Genomic DNA, 21,021 nt, shown 5'->3' on the forward strand with positions numbered 1-21,021 from the left:
AAAATGCTTTAAAAACAACCAAAAAAATATATTGTTTAATAATTAATTAAATAGGATAAAATTAAATGTTGCAGTGTAATTGGTGGAAGGTACATTACCCAACTTTTTGTGATGGGTAGAGAAGTTGTTTCCTTGAATATTAGTTATGTTTAAAGTAATATTGGCTTGAGATTGAACGACTATGTATTTAATTACTATATGGAGGATAAACTTGCACTTTATTATTAGCAAAAAGAAATATTTGAAAAAAATATCTTTATTTATTTTAAAAATAAGTGTGAAGACCCTTTTTTTAGTAAGAAAAATAGTTGCTAGAATTTGTGAATGTTTTTTAATATATCAATTTTAGTCTAAATGGAAATGTGTAAAATGTGACAGTGTGACTGCTTTCAAATGAAAGGAATTTGTATATACTCATTTTGAGCTTCTAGTATTTTACAAGCTTTTGTATTTCTTTTGTGGGAATTACTAACTCCACCATATCCTATGTATTAGAAAAGCACCTTTCGAAAAATAAAAAATACTCTTCAGATTTTAGAGATGTATCTTCGAACGTATTATGTGTTTTTCAAATACAGACAAATTGATTAGCACTCCAATGTTGTTTAAAATTTGTTACAAATATGTATCTTTGTAACAACTTAATGTACACCACATACATTGTCCAACAAAATGCCTTATGTTGAGAAGAATTGATCCAGTAATGCATTTTTTGATAACACCGGACAAATTTCGGAGATGCATCTCCGTGACCACGCAAGATAGCAATTTTCTACATTTGATTTAGACATGCTCTTTTGAATTTGATGATACATGATTTTTTTGTATAATTTAAATCACACGTTTTCAAAAATAATATAAAAATGGCATATATAAAAAACAAAAGCAAGAAAAATATAAATGATTGTACCGATGAATTAGTGACTCAGTATCCTCACCAGCTTCATGATCGGTCTGGTTTTCAAAACATTACTTTTTACTATACAAAAACAAAAGCAGGAAAAATATAAATGATTGTACCGGTTAATAAATGGAAAATCAAAATTAAAATCAAAGGTGAAGCATCAACTCATAACGGACATGAAAGTTTTAAAGATAACGCGAAAACATGAATTATAAAAAGGAGAAACAGAAAGATTTTAAGTAAAAAGTGGAAATGGTTCATCTACAGTAAGCACTTTGATACTAATCATTAAAATCAAATAACATCACATGAATTCAGTTGATCTAGTGATACTAACAGCATTTGGAAAATCAATGGCCGCAATATTAAATCATCTAGACGAAACAGCGGGAATAAATATAAAAGTGTAGCTCACAAAGACATGCAAACAACAATGTTCGAGTACAAGAAAACTTTATACTTTCGCATTTCGTTGAGTTTCACGTCTATGAGGATGGAGGTATTGTTAGAACTTGGAATCACTTGGTTGGTAAAAATGGAGAGTTTGAATATGGAGAGAGAGAGAGAGAGAGAGAGAGAGAGAGAGAGAAATAATAAGAGAGAAAATGATTGAGGGTGAGAATGTATATTTTTCATTAACATTGACAATAATACCCCCTAGGTATTTATACAAGAAGATACAAGTAAATTAGGACATAAGCAGCAGCATAAAATAATTGAAAAATTGAAATTTTTGTTCATGTAGTCGATTACATAAAACCTATAATCGATTACAGCTTCTAAAAACTATAAAAACACTAACAGTGGTAACATGTTACTGCGACTGCGTAACCGATTACACCAACAACAAAATCACTTATTTTCATCTCATTTGACTTTTCTTTATACATGTAACCAGTTACACGCCCTTAGCAATCAGTTACAGCACTTGAATTATGAAATTTCTCTTAACACACCACCTTAATTCAAGTGCTTCAAGCCGTCCATGCCCATGTTTATCTTTAATCTCTTGAACACTTCAACTGTGACCCCCTTGGTCAAAAAATTCGCCACTTGGTCTTCACTTCTAGAATATCTCAATCTCAACTTTTCTTTGATGAAAAAGGAATTAATAGACTTGCATGTAACCCTAAGTAAATTTACTAAGGGGAAAGAAAATATTAACTTGATATTATAAAGTTAATGGCTTTCCTTAAATAAAAGTGAACAAAGATTTCATTTTGATATTGAACATAGTAAGAAAGTAAATAGGAAGAAATTAAATCGACATATTTATAAATGCTCTCACTACAATAAATTTAGCCACTTAGACCTTTTTTGTTATTGAATAAATTGAAAAAATATAAAAAGGTAGTAACCCTATACCTTTTGGAACCACTAATGCGCTTGGACCCAAGAAAAATTGGGTACCAATGGTAAAACCCTAATATGTTTTGCAAGTTTGCTTTGCAACTTTTATGAAGTCTTGGTGCATATTAAATGAAGCTTGGCAAAGAAAAGAGTATTGATGACAGTCGTCATTACATGATTTTCATGAGAAAAATTGAATAAATGTGGAAGAATATTGAGCAAAAGTCGTGTCAAAGTGTGAAGGAATGAGCAAAAATGCAAGGCAAAGAAGAAATAAAGATTGTTAATTCTCTGTATTTTGATTGGCATTATGTTTGATGAAACTAACTCATGAGAACATGTTGAACAAGATGTTCCATTCACTTCAACTGAAGAAGACATGTCAAGAAAGATGTCATATGCAAGTTTTATTCGACATCGCGTCTAATATGTTACAGCTGGGTCGGTTGATGTACACGTGCATAATATTTTGGAATATTATGCAATCCTATGAAGCCTAAATCCAGTCCAAAAGATTGTTATGAATAGCAAGCATCAAACCTATTATTTGGTGGAACTTACATTGTAGTTTGTGTTAGGGTTTGTCCGGTCTTGTTTATTGTGTGCCACTCAAATATCATATTGATATAAGAGATTGGTGTTTTCATCGAGTTGTAAGTTTTGTGTTCAGTCATAAGCTTGTAAGCATTGAGTGACTATGTTTTGGAAGTGTGTTTTTTAATATTTATAATTAATCATCACGGTTGTGATTGAGGGGATTGAGGATTTGCATAGTACTTTGAATTGATACTATCATAGTGGATTTATCCCTGGTTTGGTAGCCTCCAGAGTATATATTGTTTATACCGAAGTGGGTGAACAGTTACTAAAAACTCTAAAAACACTAACAGTGATAACCGGTTACTACGAATGCATAACCGATTACACCAACAACAAAACCATTTATTTTTAGTTTATTCCACTTTTCTTCATATCTGTAACCGGTTACACGCTCGTGGTAAATGGTTACAGCACTTGAATTATGAAATTTCTCTTAAGTGATACCACATTGAAGTAACATTTCGCCTAAAAAAGATAGATACATTGTTTTTTTTTTTAATTTCTTCGGCATTGAAGATTTTTAGACTCATTTTCTATTAAAATAATTGTAGATCTAAGGAGTTTGTGTAATGGTATGAGTCTAAAAAATCTAACTCGATTATGAGGTCCAAGCGCAATGAATAATTGAGATGCTCACATCAACATAAAGGAATGATGCAACTCAGAATTGTCACAGATATCATCCAGAAGACTAACTCGCCTACATATAAAGGATCCAGGGCATTTACGGGATTCCATAATTGTGAGCGCCATATAACGTATTCAAATTGAGGAGTGCTAGCAACACTCTCTTTTAAACACTCTCTCTAACACTCACTTTCTTATTGGTTGAAACCTGTGTGAGTCTCTCACTTTGGAAATGGATCCCACATAAAGTGGTAGGACCCACACATGTTTCAATCAATAAAAAAGTGAGTGTTGGAGAGAGTGTTGAAAAGAGAGTGTTACTAACATTTCTTATTCAAATTATATAGGTGTTGCCTTCTATCTTGAATTTATTTACAAAAATAAAATGATGTTAGAAGGCAATTTTTTCAAACTGAATCATTTGTTAAAGAATCAAAGCGTTAAAAATTTTTTTAAAAAAATCAATACTTGATTTTAGCTTCTTTTTTTTCGGTTTCGATTCGGTTTATTTGTCATATAATTCGGTTATTTTAACTTGAATCCAGTTTAATTCAACGGTTCAATTCAAATTCAACGGTTCAGTTCAATTCATAATTTTTTTTTAACACTCCTACTCCTATCACGTAACATCTATCTTTATACACTTCATCTTATTTTAGCTTACATGCTCTCCTTTCACTTGAAGAAGAAAAGTACGAAAAGAAGACAAATAGATCAAAACACCACACTTTAAAATCACTTCTACTAGCGTAAAGGCTACATCACCAATTCTAGTAGCCAAAATTGAAAAATCACTTACTTTTATTAGCATGAAAGCTACATCACTAACTCTAACTCTACCGATCAAAATTGAATTTTTACAAATAAATTTATACTACTCTGTTTTATATTATAAACAAATTTTAAAAAAAAATGTATCTAATTTATCTATATGATTTATAAATAGATCAGATGCATTATTTTTTGATAGGAAAAAAAGAATATACACTGACAGTATAAAATAAATTTACATTGTCAACCAATGACGATTATGAATCAGGATAAGTCAGACTCAAAATTTAAAAAAAATTGTATGACATTACAGAGCGTTATATTTTAATTGGATGACGGTGTAAAACTTTGTTACACCGTCAGTGCATAACCATTAAACTCTTTTTAATAAATTTAAAAAATAAAATTTATTTATAATATAAGACGATAATAGGTTGTAAATTTCTAATTTTGGGTGGCATGATGTCAATCAAAGTGATGATGACGAATGTGGAATGACATATGTAAATCCCACCAAAGAAATAACAAACTCAAAAATATTTGTGAAGGAATATATGAGCATTCACCTCTTTCTTTACAAGGTTAATTCCTCTATATATATTGAATAACATATTAGCCATCCCAGCATGTCTTCAAGCTAGTAAAGAGAAATTTACAAATCACAAATAAAGAGAAATATAATGTTGTTTAATTTCCATGAACTATGGAAGCCAGTGATGGTTATGATTATAGTGAATTTAGCTTTATCCATTGTCAATGTATTTTTGAAGAAAATTCTTAATGGAGGAATGGACCATTTAACCATTTTAACATATAGACAAGCAATTGCATCCATTTTCTTAGCACCTATTGCTTGCATCTTTGAAAGGTACTATACCATATTTAAATGTTCTTAGTTATTATTTATGTATTTAAATGATTTTCTTGTTTATTTTTAATAATTTTCTATTTTACAGGGAAAGCAAGATTGATGGCCATACAATATGTCTCCTTTTCTTTAGTGCTCTTGTAGGGTAAGTACTCTTCTAATCAACTGTTAGTTAAGCATTAATATTAATTATTTGAAGTAGTGATTATGATTTTATTGAATGTATTTCAGAGTAACACTCACACAATATCTCTATCTTGTGGGACTTGAATATACATCAGCAACCTTCTCATGTGCATTTCTCAATACAGTGCCTGTATTCACATTTATTATGGCTCTCCCTTTCGGGTAAGACGACAAATTATGGCTCATTTAATTACCAAAATAAAATAGGATAAGATAAAGATAAGATGAAATTAGATAGCTTTGTAAAACTTATAATAACAATTTTAAAGTTATCCATTTTATACAATTTATTTTTATTATATTCTTAGAAAGTGACAAAAATACCAATGTTTTAAATTTTATTTTTTAATAATGTGAATTAACTATTTAAAAATTAAATTTAAAAAAATTATATTATTTTAAATATTTTCTATTTTATTTGAAATAATTTTAAAATTTTAAAAATCATGAAAAAATTAATCTGGTAACATGATTACATTTTTCTTTTACAAATGGTAACATTATTACATTTAAAAATTAAAATTTAAAATTTTAACTTTATTATTTTGTGTTCTACACCTTTTTATTTTAAATAACAGTTTTCTAAAATGAAGTAAATTTATAAAAATACTGTTTCCAAAAAGCTACATATGATATTTGGAATAAGCTTAAGAAAATGGTTAATCATAATTTTAGTTCCTATATAAAAAGTCAGTCCTTATCTTTTATTAAAATGGTTGTTATTAGAAAGATCCTAAAGTTTTACATTGGTTGGAGATAGAGCATTGAAAGAGTATATATAGAGGGACACTCCTCACCTTACCAACCGATTTTGTAAGGATGAGTTAGGTCAAATTTTAATGTGGTGTCAGAGTCTATCGATCGGACCATGGCCGCCCACAGTTAATATCTACGCACCAAGTCCAAAAGAGTGTTGGGCGTGAGGGAGTGTATTAGGAAGATCTTAAAGTCCCAAGAGTATATATAGAGGGACACTTCTCACCTTACCAATTTTATAACAATGAGTTAGATTAAACTCTAATAGTTTTTAATTCTATAATACCTAGATTAGAGACAAAAGGTATCCCTTATTATAAAAGGTACCAACTAAAGCATCAATTTTTATCAGAAAGTAGGGACTAAAATTTTGTAGGCAATAATTTATTGATTAATATTTATATAAATTTGTATTTTTTTTTCAAAAAAGTTGTTAGATTTATAAATATCAACTTGTTTACGACCAATAAATTACACTCATTTAACTCAACTAACACATACCAGCTGAGATATCGAGTCCACCCTATACAAAATTGTATTTATTTTTATAACTAATATTCTAACTATTTGTGTTTATTTATATTTATTTTAAATTTTAAAAATTCAAGAACTCATTTTAAAAATACATATTTATTTAAATGTATTTATTTAGCTAATGTTGCTATACATTATTGTATTATTTTTATTGTATAAAATACATATTATTCCAACAACAAAAAAAACCCCTTATCCTACCATATTTTGAATCTTTGGCTTGGAATTCTTAGGATGGAGAAAGTGAGCATGAAAAGCAAGAGTGGTAAAGCCAAAGTCTTGGGAACTTTTGTGTGTATTGGTGGAGCTTTGTTATTGATCCTTTACAAAGGAATGCCCTTAATCAACCCACAATCTCATCCTGTAGCTAACAAAGTCACAATACCAGCATCAGCCTCCAGTTTAAAGAAATGGATTATAGGTTCAATATTTCTGATTGCATGTTGCCTCTTCTGGTCTTCATGGTTTCTTATACAAGAAAGGGTTGGCAAAAAGTATCCATATCAATATTCTAGCACAGCCATTTTGTCATTCTTTGCTGCCATTCAATCCGCAATATTAAACTTGATCATCCATAGAAACAATGCCAAATGGATTCTCAAAGGAAAGCTACAGATAATGACTATTATATATTCGGTAAGAATATCATCCCTTATTACAAAGCACGTCATTGTGAAAGTTTTTGCATTTAAATTAATATAAGATTCAGCAAGCCTAATTTATGAGTAGAAACTTTTGCTCTAAAATTTGCTTTCCTAGGGGTTGGTGGGATCAGGATTATGCTATGTGGCAATGGCATGGTGTGTCAAACAAAAGGGTCCAGTATTCACTGCAGCATTTACCCCACTTTTACAGATGTTTGTAGCTGTGCTTGATCTATGTATATTACAAGAGGAAATTTATCTAGGAAGGTTAGTTTTAGCTATCACTTTTATTTTTTTCACTTTTATAGTGCATTTTCTCTAATACCTTCCTATCTGCAATAACCAGTGTTGTAGGATCAGTCTTGGTCATTTCTGGCATGTATATGCTCTTATGGGGTAAAAGTAAAGAGAGAGAACAGTGTGGCTTGAAGGACATTCAAGAAAGTCAAAAGGATGAAGAATGTCACTAACAATACCACCAACCTCACTATGAATAATTGAGACCAGTGAGCTCTTTATGCTAAGGCGTCTGTCCAAGAGAAATAGCAATGAAATTGTAACGATTTTTTATAAATGTAGCAAGTATACTACAGACACCTGAGAACACAGGCTTATCCATAGTTGTAAACGTTGGATTCATTGATGCAATAAATATGTTTACATCAAGGAGAGCACAGGCTTATCCATAGTTGCAAACGTTGGATTCATTGATGCAATAAATATGTTTACATCAAGCAGTTAAAAATACAAGTGTATGCATGTATACACTATGTCGAGTGTTTTTAACCACACCTTATTGCAGACATAAAAAAACACAGACTTGATTTATTGATGGCTTTTATAGAAAATATTGCAGCAAAACTATTAATTAATACCAACCTTTGTAAACCCAAAATTTTGCATTTGTTTAGAAATCATGTTTTAAGAAAATATCAACATATTAACTTATGGCAGTTTAGATAATTTAAATTGAAAAAGAGTCGTTTTTTGAAAGATTGATCAAGGTCAGAACAACTCACAATCAAAATCTTACCAAGTAGCTTTAGAAAAATAAAATTGGCTTAATAAATCAAAATCAAACAAACATGAACACTCTACAAACAACAGAAAACTGTGTAATGATGACGTGATAGCCACTATTTCTGTTCAAAAGCTACACTCACTTTCTCAATTCCAATAGTTAAATACCCCACATCATTTAACTCCACAACGAAGAGTTCCTTGTTCTTTTTCAATGTTACGAAAGAGTTCTAAGTTGAGTTGCTTATTGGCATCAATCACGGAGAAAGATGTGAAGAAGGCTGTTGTCGTATAACTTTTCTATTAAAATATACACAAGTCAGGGGATACATAGGTGAATGTTAAAACACATGTAGGATAGTGCATTCCACACTTGGAGATGGAGTTTGTATAGAGAGGAAAATAAAGGGAAAAAAACAACCTTACAGAAGGAAAGTGATCATGGAAAATAAAGAAACTACTTATGGTTACTAGGAAATTTGCAAGGCTCTAACCCTGGCAGTCAGTTCTCTAACTTGGCTTCTGAGCCGTTCTGGATTGCAAAAGAAGTCTACAAAGACTCGCCGTTGAAGTCCTATTTCTTGCGAATGGTGTTTTACAATCTGGATGACAATGAAAATCAAGCTTCAATTAGCATAAAAGAAAAATGTTCTGAATCATTGTAATTATGTGGAGGAGTCAATCATAATATGTATAACAAAAATGTGCCCACATCCCTTTGCATTCTATAATCTTGCAAATTTTACTTTGAAAACCAACGCCCGATGAAAGGCTCAGATTATCAAACCCACAAATAAGGGAAGCAGTGTTAATAGAAAGCAGACACGACAGAGACATGTGAAATAGCGACGCATGGCAAAATTATGTCATTATTTTCTTATTATATTTTATAATCTGTTTCGCATTATAGCTGGCATGCTTTCACTATAATCCACAAGGCCATCTGCCATATTGTTATTCTTTCCGCCATACACCATTTATAATGAAAAACCTTGATGTCTTCAAAAAGGCTTTGTGATGTGCAATTGTGCAGAACAAATCAGATAGACCTAAACATTAAAGTCACGTTACCTCATTTTTCTTGACATGCTCTAGTGTCACCTCTTCCACGGCAACAGAAAGCTTTGCGTTAATCTTTTCCATCTCATCGAGCTCTTTCATCAATGGCTAATTAAGACATATAGAACAACACAAAATGGCAAATCACAACACAGGAAAAAGGTGCCAAAAACTTATATAACCCTACAATAATAACAGTAACCATTTATTCCACTAGGTAGGGCCAGCTCAGTGAATCAATCAATGTCACTGAACTCTACTGAAAAACAATTTTTTATTAAACCATTTAATGACACGACTTCTAATGCTTCAAAATAGAGCTTTCTCTGGATTTCATTTTCCCCCTTTAATTGAACTATATTTCCCTTCATACGCAAATATAGGATGGCATTGATACAAATTCAAGTCAGCCCGAGATGTTCTCGTCAAATGGAGCCTAAATATTTAAAGTCTACAGAGAAGAGAATCTTACAAGTTACATAGGTATTGTACTGAATAATACCATTCTTACCCTTGAATAAACATGTAAAAAAAAAGCTTTGATAGGTACTAATTTACTACCAATAGGGAACAACAGAGTATAGCTCTTCACTAGGGGAAATCTAAAATATCTCTTGATAACACTGAAGAATAGAAAATTAAAGATAGCAACATCTACAAATCTGAGGGTCTGCCAACCTCCCTCTGCCCAGAGACCTTTAAAACATTTGGACAGTGTCTTACCAAACTCCCACTCTCCCTTATTTTCATATATATCTCACTAATCTCAAACTGAAATCACCACTCTTATCTCCTAATTTGTCACAACTACACAGGCATTCCACTATGCTGCATGTGAATCGAACAACTTACCAAATTTGATTCTCTACTTCCCAACCTTGTAGAAGAGAGGTCTTAGTAGTTAGTACTAAGGGGTCAATCAACTAACAGTAACAGCTAAAACCATAGAAGAAAAAAGGAAAAACAGTTGTAATAGCTATAGATGAAATGAGAATTCATACCCGAGGGGTCAATATTGGCTGTGCAGTTGTTGAAGATGCAAAGAGCAGTTGTTGCATACTTTGAATAAGGTCGCACCTGTATTGAAAAATCCACAATGAAAATGTCACTCAAACCTTGACCGTTATGGAAAATAAGAGCGAAAGCTATGTCATTTAAAACATGCAACAACATCAAATATGATTGTATATACGAAACGATTAGGACATGGGCTTCGAATTTAATAATAATGCAGTTGATCAAGAAAAATAAAATATCTCATGCAGTGCAAATAAATGTAAGGTGACTTCTATTTACACCCATGTCAACAACCATAACCATCTAACTACAATAGAAATAATAACTTTTGGCATATAAAAGAGCACTTTGATTACATGAGGCCATTAAGCTTATGAATAAGTAGCCCAAAAACGATATCATAACAAACGACTCACAAATATTTACCAAAAAACTTACAGTTCATTAATACACCTATTTCGTTCTTCTGGAAGAGAATTTTCAAGGTCCGATTGAAGTGTCATTAAATCTGAATGAAGGGCTGATATCTGTTGGACAATGCCTGGTGCTGATACGTATGTCGACAGTGCAGCTTGAGTATCTGGGAAAAAGGTAAAGTAACAAAGAAAATGCACAAGACAGCTTATAAGAAATCTGTGAGATCATTATAACTTGAACAAATCATAATACTTTGATAAATGAATCCCTACTTGAATAAATTTTCAGCAAGTCTCTAATAGCATGCAAAAAATGATCACTGTCATGTACTCCCCCTTGTTCTTGACCATCAGTTGCAGCTTGGATAAGGGCCAGACAACGATCCTGCAAACCATCAAATAAAGTTTAAAAGATAAAAGCAGTAAAGAAGTAAACTTTAAGATTTTGAAACTAGGGACAAAAAAGAAATATAAGGAATGCCAAAATAGAAGATATCTTTATAAGGTATATTCAAGGGCATTGGTGACAAAAGACAAAAGGTAAAGTTATTTACTAAACTATACTTATCATAGCATTATAAGCCACCTTCCAACTATTTTACGGAAGGGGTGAGTGGAGAAATTGAACTAGAATGTGACACTGAACTGAAGCAATAAAGAAAATAATAACAATAGAACTAAAGAAAAAAGTGCAATGGAAAATAGTAAGAAACTATACCACTCGACCCTCTGTTGCAGACAAGTATGCTTGCAGCTCAGACTCGATAAGCTTAAGCAAGTAATATGCTCCAAGCATGTGCTTCTTTTCCAATTGACAGGCTATCTTTAATAATTGATGCCTGGCAAGCAGATTGATGAGATGGTTTATGAACTGCCACAAGAAAGGAGTGTTCATTACCGAAGGTTAATCACAAAATTTAAAGGTTATAGATCATTTAAAACGATGGTGTTAGTTTGGCAACAGAAAATAGCTCACGGTAATTGGAAAAATAAATCTCCTAAATATCCATAACTAAGTGATTGGCTTAATTGCACTTTTTGTACCTCTAGTTTTGGATTTGTTCCATTTAAGAACCCCGAAATTTTAAAGAAATAATAATTGCATTCCTTATTTTTCAAGGTTACACTTCTACATGGATCAAATATATAGGCAGACAGTGTTGGTTAGGAAGACACTGACCAACCAGTTATAATTTGAAATTCAACTACAAATTTATAAAGGATAAAAGATAAAATACAACATAGATAATAGCTGTATTTCATTAAAATGCTAATTTAATCTAGATTAATTTCAAAATAATCTAGTCTAAACTAATTCAAAATTCAAACAATAAATCCTGGTCACTAACAGACTTTTAGAGAAGCAGATTTTCTGAAATGCAGAAATAGGGGATGTGAGCAAGAAATGTACTGCCTGGTCTATGTGAACTGTGTGCAATCAGAATTCATGCATTTTCCCTATAAAACTGTGTATTCAACAGAATTCGTGCATCAAAATAATGTAGCTAACTATCAAGTAACTCTTAAGTTTTGGCAAGGAAATATCTCAAGTTGCAGCATGCATACATGAATCTAATTAACTTACCCCAAGGTTCAAGGACATTTACAAACAAACACAATCAAGATAAGTAGCTAAACATACCGCTTTCTGCCGGTTAATGTAGTACTCTTGGCGCATGACCTTCAAATCATAATCACCTAGAAGATAAAATATATGAGAAGTTCTAAACATGTAGAAAGAACGTCTAAAATACAAAAAAGAAAAAAAATTAATTTTTCCAAATATTACAGCCATGAAAATACCTTGTAAAATATAAGTATCTTGGAGTTGAGCTAGTTCCCAGCACAATTCTGGAATAGTCTGAATAAGGGAGAAATGTATTCAGATGAAAGAGAATATTTTAATAATGATAATCATAAAATGGTAGGATATTTTAACACCGATAGGCCCTAAGATATAATTTGTCAGTCCTATCTTCTTAATCTTCAAAGAACAACAAGTTCTGCTCCATCTGATTATGTATTTCCAATTATTCCATTACCTCCATATGTAAAGATCATAATTGGATTTCAATGAAAAACGCCGTGACTTACATAATTAATTTAAGTCAATGTGGTAGGCCACATTTTTTATTCCTTGCTTAACGGCTCAAACTTTTAGGTCCTTTGGTGCATTGATGAGGCGAAACATTAATTTCTTGAATAACTTTATCATTTCTCATATTCAGGGTATTTGTTGCCCCTTTCATCATATTTTGATGAAACAGAAGGTAGGCCATTTGTTGTCAAGCTAACATACTAAGGAGTAGTTCTAAGGTGTAAGTGTAATGCCCCCATCTAGTGGTGGAGTTGTCAAGCTAGAAGAGAAGCAAAAATTAATTAGAAACAGTCAGAGCAGTTTGCTGGTTAGACTGGCGGGGTCAGTTACATAATAAACACTAAAAACGGAGATGCAGGGTAGAGGGATTGTTGTGATTTGTGTGGGAAAATAGTGCAGTTTGGTTTTAAAAGGGAAAAACCCTTGATAGAGAACTCTTTCTCCTATTCCCACCACTCTATAGGATAGTTTCTTTCATTCAATTGTTTCTATCATATTCTCACTACCCTTCATTGGGTTCTTAACAACCGCTGTTTTGGATCTGAATAGGAGAATGGGAATCAACAGAATAAACTTCACACTAGACTAGTATTTATGTCAATCATAACAATATGGCTAGAAAAAGCACTGACTTTCTAAATAACATACTATTAAATTCAAAACTTAAGCTTTAAAATTTTGAAAAAAGGAGACTGCAATGCCTTTGATTACACATAGTATACAACTCAAACTGCTAAATACAAAATTGCTAATTTGTCAATTATGTTTGAATATAAAAATCCAATCATTTTTATTAGAAAAAACAATGCTAGAAGTGAGAAGGTACACAAGCATTGAACAGAAGTCATGTAGTAACAAACCTCTGATAGAAGTTTTTCTTCATGATTATAAAGATTTGAAAGTTCTCCTTTCAACTCAGAATGCTTTCTCCTGAACATTGCACCAAATCACATGATTACATATAACTAACTGTCATTGTAATTTAAAAAATAAAAAGCATTTACGGTCAAAAAAATTTGAAGGTTCACATTTTAATTCAAAATATCCTGAACCTATCATGTTGATATGATTTCACAACAAAAAATAAAAGTTCAAAAAATAAAAGAATTCTTTGACAGAATATTGCTTTTGTAAACTGGTCATTCATATGCATTTTTGTTCTTGTACATAAGGGGTTCACATCACAAATGGAGCTATAATGGTTTCTAAAACACAGTGAAGAAGGTTATGCCAAGTGTCTTGAATAATTATCATAAAGGAGGACAGAAGTTACAAATCTAACCCAGTAAGCATAAAGGCATTATAGACTAGAAAGAACATACTGACATCTATTAAAGGAGTAGATCATATATTATAGATCAAGTAAGCTAGCTGAAGCATTACGGTAGAACAATGTACAGTAGCCTAGCCCTGTAACTAACATCAAAGCTAAAATTAGAAGCAAATTACCTAAGAAAATGGTGATCAAAATGCATGTGAGCTTCATCTGATGATACTTGTGATTTAAGCGTCATTAAAATGGCCTGCTGCTTCGCATTCTCAACTTGTGCTTCCACCCATTGTCTTTCACTTATTCCAAATCTAACATGATTAAAAGACCATATGAACTAAAATATTGGAATCTCAACAATTTTTCTAAAATATGGGAGGGGAATATCATTATTAATTTAGGGGGATGGGGAAATCACTAGGTCATACATTGCTCAATGGGAATTCAAACTTTGTCCCTTTAAGTTACAAAGCTAGGCAGTCACCATGGTTCTAGCACCCACAGGATCTAGTCTAGCATCCAGTCTAATTAAATCTAATACATCAATTTGTACAACATGTGTGTGTCTTTAAAAGGAACGCCATGAGATAATCTAAGATGGTACGCTGGCAAAAATAGGACTAATCACATGATACACAGAATGCCATGTCAAGACATCCCTTCAACTATTTCAAAAACAAAGGAAATTATAAACCAAGTTTGGATTGGAATCTGGCTAGAATCAAGGTTCGGTCTAGGTAATAATAATACACACATTATTGGAATACAAGAATTTTAGTTTATCCAGTATAATCAGTTTCCAATCTTACAGTGTTTGGTACAACCAATTGAGTCTCTAAAAATATTTTCCACCAAATTAGTCCTTCAAATATACACAACTGTCACCAAATTCATCCATCTAAAGGACTAAAGTAGTGAGACAAGGACAAATTGGGGGACAACTTTGTATCTTTTGAGTGACTAGCTTGATGGGAAAAATTAGAGAACTATAATGGTAACAGTTGAATTTTTTTAAGGACCAAGATGGTGATAAAAATCTTTAGAGACTGAAGCTAATGAGGCGACACCCTAATATTTGGAGGACCGAGGAAGGATAGAAGGTTTGTTCTTATAGATCAATCCACAAATTACTGAACTGAAGCAGACTAATAGAAGGTTTGTTCTTATAGATCAATCCACAAATTACTGAAGCAGACAATCAGCAATAATACCGGAAAGAAGCACATACATTGAACGAAGCCGTTGCAACTCAGATACACGTTGATGATGAGATTTTTCTAAATCTGTTTAACCACACGCAAAAAGTCAAGTTAACATTATGCTAGTTCATACAGATGTGTGTTTGTGTATAAGAATTCATTTGCATAAGCCACAACATGATTGCATATCTTTTATTTAAACAGAGTAATAGATGTAATAATTGTTATGAACCTCAGTTTTGTCCAGACTAAAGACACTTTAGGGGAAACTTAATTCAAATGCAGCTTTATGATGTGTAATATATCTTTAGCCCAAACCATTTCATTAGAGCAACAAATAAGAAACTAAAACACAAATGCAACCTCATGTTACCTATTTTTTGCATCAGCACAAATGCTATACAATACTCCCTCCGTCCCACAATGAGTGACCCATTTGGAATAAAATGATGTTCCAAAATGAATGACCCATTTCAATTTCCAATACACTTTTTAAAATTTTACCCTCTAATTATTATAAAGTTCACCATTCCTAATAGATGATAAGGGTACTATAGTAAAAACAATATTATCTCTCCTACTTTTTTACACTTTCCTTAATCTGTGTGAAATGGTGGGCTGGGTCATTCATTGTGGGACGGAGGGAGTAACAAATATTTATGTTGATAAGAATAAATCTAAACTTTCATGTTGACTGTCAGTAACGAAGCTCAAAGATCCAAATTAGATTTGCGAGTCAAAATAGATAAAGATAATACTAGTATATTGAGGATGATAAAAAGTAAAAGGAAATTGTAAAGAGTGATATGTATACCTCTAACATAATTACTTGAGACGTCATCAAGATTTACCCAAGAGCATTTAGATTTCCCCTCCTCGGCAACAAGTCGAAATGGACCCTGATATTGAAATTAAGAAACAAAATAATGAAAGGGCATCAGGACCTAAACAGATAGAAAATTGATAAAAAGATAAAAATACCACTCTAAAAAATCTAGAAAACAGAATGGCTAATGGGTAACGCCCAGATAGTTATGACAGGAACATTAACCTTATCCCTCAAAGCAGGGCTGGCTGCATGGAATAATCTATTACTAAAACTATTGTTATCAAATTGCCCCGCCATGGCCGCTATGACGGATATACATGGCGGTTTTTGGGTTCCTCGCAATGGTAAATATCAGCCACTATTGTGGTATGGTGGGATTTTGGCTCTCCGCCATCGACAACACTGACTAAAACAAGGACAGACAGGAAAGATGGTTTTCAAGACTTAATTTATTATTTAGCTAAATAAAGGAAAAGGACTAATCTGAAAAGTTCATCACACAATCACAATCATGCTCTTAATATTTTGAAATATTACACAAAGACCATATATATGGTATGAATAGACCTGAAAATTAAAAGAGCATATAGAGTACTGAGTAAAGCTTACAGATATTTTTAACGTAGAGTGTATGTAACAATTTGCAACAAGAAACCTAATATTGTTTTTTTAGCAGAAATGTTCAGGACTAGGAGCATGCCACATCGACTGAATCTAAGATGTACTCCCTGTTAGAAATACGGTATGATAATCCTGGATATCTTCAAGAATCGTGTTCGTTCACTTTCCGAACAAAGTATTTCGACCCTATTCTTGTCTGGGTTCACGAAATCTTTGCGGGGATAATTCTCGAAGAACAATCTGTTTCTGACAATAGAGAACAGATCAGAATGTAGAGAGGAAGTCTGTAATTTCGTATGTCAAATCGAGACCGAAAGACTCCTTATATAGGAGACCAATAATAGCAACGAACAGACACACCTGTTCGGTAAAAAACAGTTATGTTGGTTGGAAACGAAGCATCTGTTCGGTAAAACAGTTAAGTCCGTTGGGAAAGGGTGCAACTTATTCAAACGAAATTTTTGCTCGGGGCGCTGCCCCGCACCCCGCCCGCTGACCTGGCAGCGGGACCCCAGCCAAGGGCGCTGCCCCTTGGACCCCGCCAGGGGCTCCGCCCCTTGGACCCCGACGGGGCGCTGCCCCGCACCCCGCCAGGGGCGCTGCCCCTTGGACCCCGCCAGGGGCTCCGCCCCTTGGAACCCCGTTTCTATTATTCATATTCAATTGTACGTTTGGCTCTACGAGCGTGCACTCCGCACTACCCTAACTCGTTTCAAGCTTAACGCATAATTGCATCGGCCTTCAGTAAATCACATTACTACCAAAATTGCATTGATGATACTAAAATCACCAACACTCCCTCTGTCTCACAATGAGTGCCAGTGCCACGTCGACTGAACCTAATACAACCATATTTAAGTAGGAACTCTCCGTTGGTATTTCAATAAGAAAATAGACAAAATTTTCAATACAAATCGTAGGGAGGAAACAGATAGAGCACAACTTAGGGAGATTTTTGGATTGGAAAACTAGACAGGCATTCCATACAAGTTGCAACTATTTTTTACTGGGATCTCAGATCTTATCAACATAGCTCACAGACCTACCTAAAAACTACCGTGGACCGCAGTGACCAAAATATCCAACCCAGCCCCACCTTGATGATACCACAGTTTATTCGAAAGACGTGTATCCCGTCACCGTAGGCATTTCTACATCAATGAGAGAAACGAATAGAATTCTTGATGATGGTGAAACTGAATCCTTAATGGATTGCTCCCTATGCAAAGTCTTGTAAATATAGGATAAGGCGTTGATGCCCGCATCTTAACAACTAATACAGTCAGCTGAAAGTAACCTTTTGCAAATTAAAACTTAAGTACTTTTGCAAGTAGATTGCCCTAGCTCTGCTGCACTTAGTCAGTAGTCTCCATTCTATCTAAGATTGAGTAATTACCATGTGGCAAAGAGGGAGAACTTAGATGAGAGTTGTGTCCTACAACAGGTCAATATCAGACTCTTTCCCAGTCTACGATCTATTGTTTATTTTATTAGAATTATTTGTGGATACCCAAAAGATCAAAGAGGGGTGCCAAATAACATATGTTTTACTCAAGCAACAATCAGAAATTGCTTTACAATAATTCACAGAAACTGGATGAAGAGAATCTATAAAAAGAAAAGGAGCGCAAGTGTCATGGTTACCACCATTATGGGGTGAAGGTTATATCTGCGCAACCTTTCCACCACGGGTGGAGAGCCTGTTTCCATGACTATCATGTCACTAGGCAGCAACTTTAGTCAGTCGGCTGACCTACTCGTCCTTAGAACATAACTCTATGTTAATTTGGCAGTCAATAATAATTTCTTTGTTGTTGCATGCAAACAATTAATCCTAAGAAAAAAAGTGAAAAGGAAAGTGTGTTTTATCGACGTACTGTGTCGAGTTGCTTGGAAAACCATTGATTTAACTCATCAAAACAAGCTGAGTCTCCGGACAAAAATTGGCTGAAGTCTGAGTATGCCAAATATATACCATCTTCTGCATTTCAAAGTGGCAAAATTCATCAGAATTCAGAAGAAAGATGAAATCAGTCAATAATCAATGGCAAAGCAAATTTTAAAAAATAAATATAAATAAAAAGAAGAATAAGATAGAGGAACGAAACAACTAGTTGAGCAAGCAGCAGCAACTGCAAGTTAAAATGTTAAAAAGTAACAATCAGATGTGTGCAAGCATACATCATGATTCATGGTTAGAAATCTTTTCTTTCAGATGTCACAGTGCATAAGAAAGATACAACATAGAAGAGTAAGAAAAGGGAATATTACCATCTCCTGAATGGTAATGAGCCAACTCCTCTGCTGTGGAAGCAATCCTTCCAAGAACTGCATTCATCTAATCAACAAAAGGAATTTAATATAAACAAACTGCCACAAGACATCTAAGCGACCATTTTGGAAATTAAATAGAAAGATGGTATTAAATAATGGTATTAAGTGCGGGCTCAAACTCAAAAATTGGTTTTATATCTCTAGCAATAACGATATCCAGATCATTTTGTAACTCAAGTCTGAAAATGATCCACCATGAAATACAAATATTATTGGATTGATCACTTTACTACAAAATGCACCATTTCAATATTGAAAAACTCAACCATACAACATCACATTTCTATATTGAAAAACTCAACCATACAACATCACGAATGCAAGTAAAAAATGCAGCATCCGAATTATTTACCAAGTAAAAGCAATAATCCATCACCACAACAAGAAACACATGATAAAATACACTCCTTCATTATCAACATGTGATCATTAAGAGATCGGTGAAGCACCTGCAAATTTCTTCCGGAAAGGCTCTCCTCAATTGTTGCGAGATGTCCGCTAACAACAGAAGTCGCGCCAACACGCGCTCTTCTCCCTTGCGTCAAAGTTGACGCCTGGCTAGAAAGCATGTCAAATTGAGATTGAAGTTGACTTAACTGTCTTTGCAAATCAGCAGCTTCAGCTTTATAAGCCAAGGTTTCTTCCCTGAACACAACACATTTCATTAAATTCTATTCCGTAACTAAGATGAAACATAACTTTAAAAGAACACATTATGCAATCACTCTATTTTTCTGATTTAACATTCGGCCTATTTACTTTGTGAAAACATTTTCGATTTCGATTTCTTAAAATTCGCGTTAGTTTTAATTTTTTACGAGAAAATTGAACAATAATGAAATTGAACAATAATGAAACTGAACAATAATGAAATTGAAATTGAAGGAATAACAAACTAACTTGATATCCTTCAAACTGAGCGGTTCATGAGGACCAAAAAGAGCTTCCTGATTATCCGTGGTATCGGAGAAAGCTGAAATGCTATCAAAAGCGAAATCCAAATCATCTCCTTCCAATAATTTACCTTGATGCTTGAATTGCTCATACCTGAAAAAAATAACGAAACAAACAAACCCTAACAACAGTTACAATGAAGTTAGAGAGAGAGTAAGAATGAACAACAAGAAGAAGGATTGAGTAACAAACTGAGAGAGTTCGGAATGGGAGAGGATATTGGAAGGACGAAGAGTGGAGCAGATCCAGTGAAGAATAGGGCGAGTATCTTCGTATTGGAATGGCCATTCGAAGCTATCGGGATCCAATGAATCTGATCCTGAATTTGCTCCTTCGTAACCCAATTCTCCGAGCAATGTGCACAGTCTTGCGCCGCTCATTTTCGTTGTTCTTGTATGATTCAACTGACGAAATGGAAATTTCAAATTCGAAACTGAAATTGAAAATATATTGTATGCTACTAATGCTAGACTCGCTTTCAATAAACAACATATTTATACTTTACCCTACCCAACAATTTGTAAATAAGCTATTTAAAGAAGAGGAAAAAAAAATTACTTCCATACATTTGAAAGTAATTTTTTTTTCAAAAATTAAATTTTTCCATAGGTGCATTTGCGAAATTATTTTAAACTAGTGAATGTGGGAGAAAATGGAAAATTAATTCAGTTCAGGGAGTATTTCGTAAGTACATATGGCTTAGTGCCAGAATGTTTTGTAGATGCACCTATAAAAATATCTGGTATATTTTGAACCAGCATGATTTCTCCCCCATTTGTTACAATTTTTCTCCAACACTTACCTTTCCGCAATCTAAAAACCCTACATCATCAATATTATTTTTCACTCCAAAACTCCAACTTTTTGGTGCAACAAATCAAAGGGAGCAAGAGAAGACTGAATTTAAGGTAAGTAATCATCTTTGTCCATTGCATTCCTCACATTATGCATCAATTTTCTGTCA

General features: G+C 33.2%; 2 protein-coding genes across 3 annotated transcripts; one reads left to right on the forward strand and one right to left on the reverse strand.

Annotated features, from left to right (window-relative positions):
* The first annotated feature begins 4,835 nt into the window (after positions 1 to 4,835).
* Positions 4,836 to 8,055, forward strand: LOC131595728 (WAT1-related protein At3g30340-like). 2 transcript variants are annotated; one of them, XM_058868182.1, is made up of 6 exons: positions 4,843 to 5,120; positions 5,209 to 5,265; positions 5,352 to 5,468; positions 6,830 to 7,232; positions 7,356 to 7,507; positions 7,587 to 8,055. In XM_058868182.1, exons 1-6 carry the CDS (start codon positions 4,933 to 4,935, stop codon positions 7,708 to 7,710), a joined length of 1,041 nt encoding a protein of 346 aa, XP_058724165.1. In that variant the 5' UTR covers positions 4,843 to 4,932; the 3' UTR covers positions 7,711 to 8,055. The 2 variants fall into 2 exon arrangements, with proteins under 2 accessions (XP_058724166.1, XP_058724165.1); XM_058868183.1 differs by lacking the exon at positions 7,587 to 8,055 and having other exon boundaries at positions 4,836 to 5,120; positions 7,372 to 7,507.
* Positions 8,056 to 8,434: 379 nt separating this feature from the next.
* LOC131595727 (AUGMIN subunit 3) lies at positions 8,435 to 20,540 on the reverse strand. Its single transcript, XM_058868181.1, has 17 exons — positions 20,250 to 20,540; positions 20,004 to 20,150; positions 19,553 to 19,748; positions 19,041 to 19,107; positions 18,647 to 18,750; positions 16,134 to 16,218; positions 15,349 to 15,403; positions 14,300 to 14,431; positions 13,711 to 13,780; positions 12,556 to 12,613; positions 12,395 to 12,450; positions 11,471 to 11,623; positions 11,026 to 11,137; positions 10,775 to 10,916; positions 10,321 to 10,396; positions 9,332 to 9,427; positions 8,435 to 8,862 (listed from the first exon to the last, which is right to left on the reverse strand). Exons 1-17 carry the CDS (start codon positions 20,435 to 20,437, stop codon positions 8,731 to 8,733), a joined length of 1,869 nt encoding a protein of 622 aa, XP_058724164.1. The 5' UTR covers positions 20,438 to 20,540; the 3' UTR covers positions 8,435 to 8,730.
* Between the last annotated feature and the right edge of the window lie 481 nt (positions 20,541 to 21,021).

Source organism: Vicia villosa, linkage group LG4 (assembly GCF_029867415.1).
Source record: "Vicia villosa cultivar HV-30 ecotype Madison, WI linkage group LG4, Vvil1.0, whole genome shotgun sequence".
Lineage (NCBI taxonomy): Eukaryota > Viridiplantae > Streptophyta > Magnoliopsida > Fabales > Fabaceae > Vicia > Vicia villosa.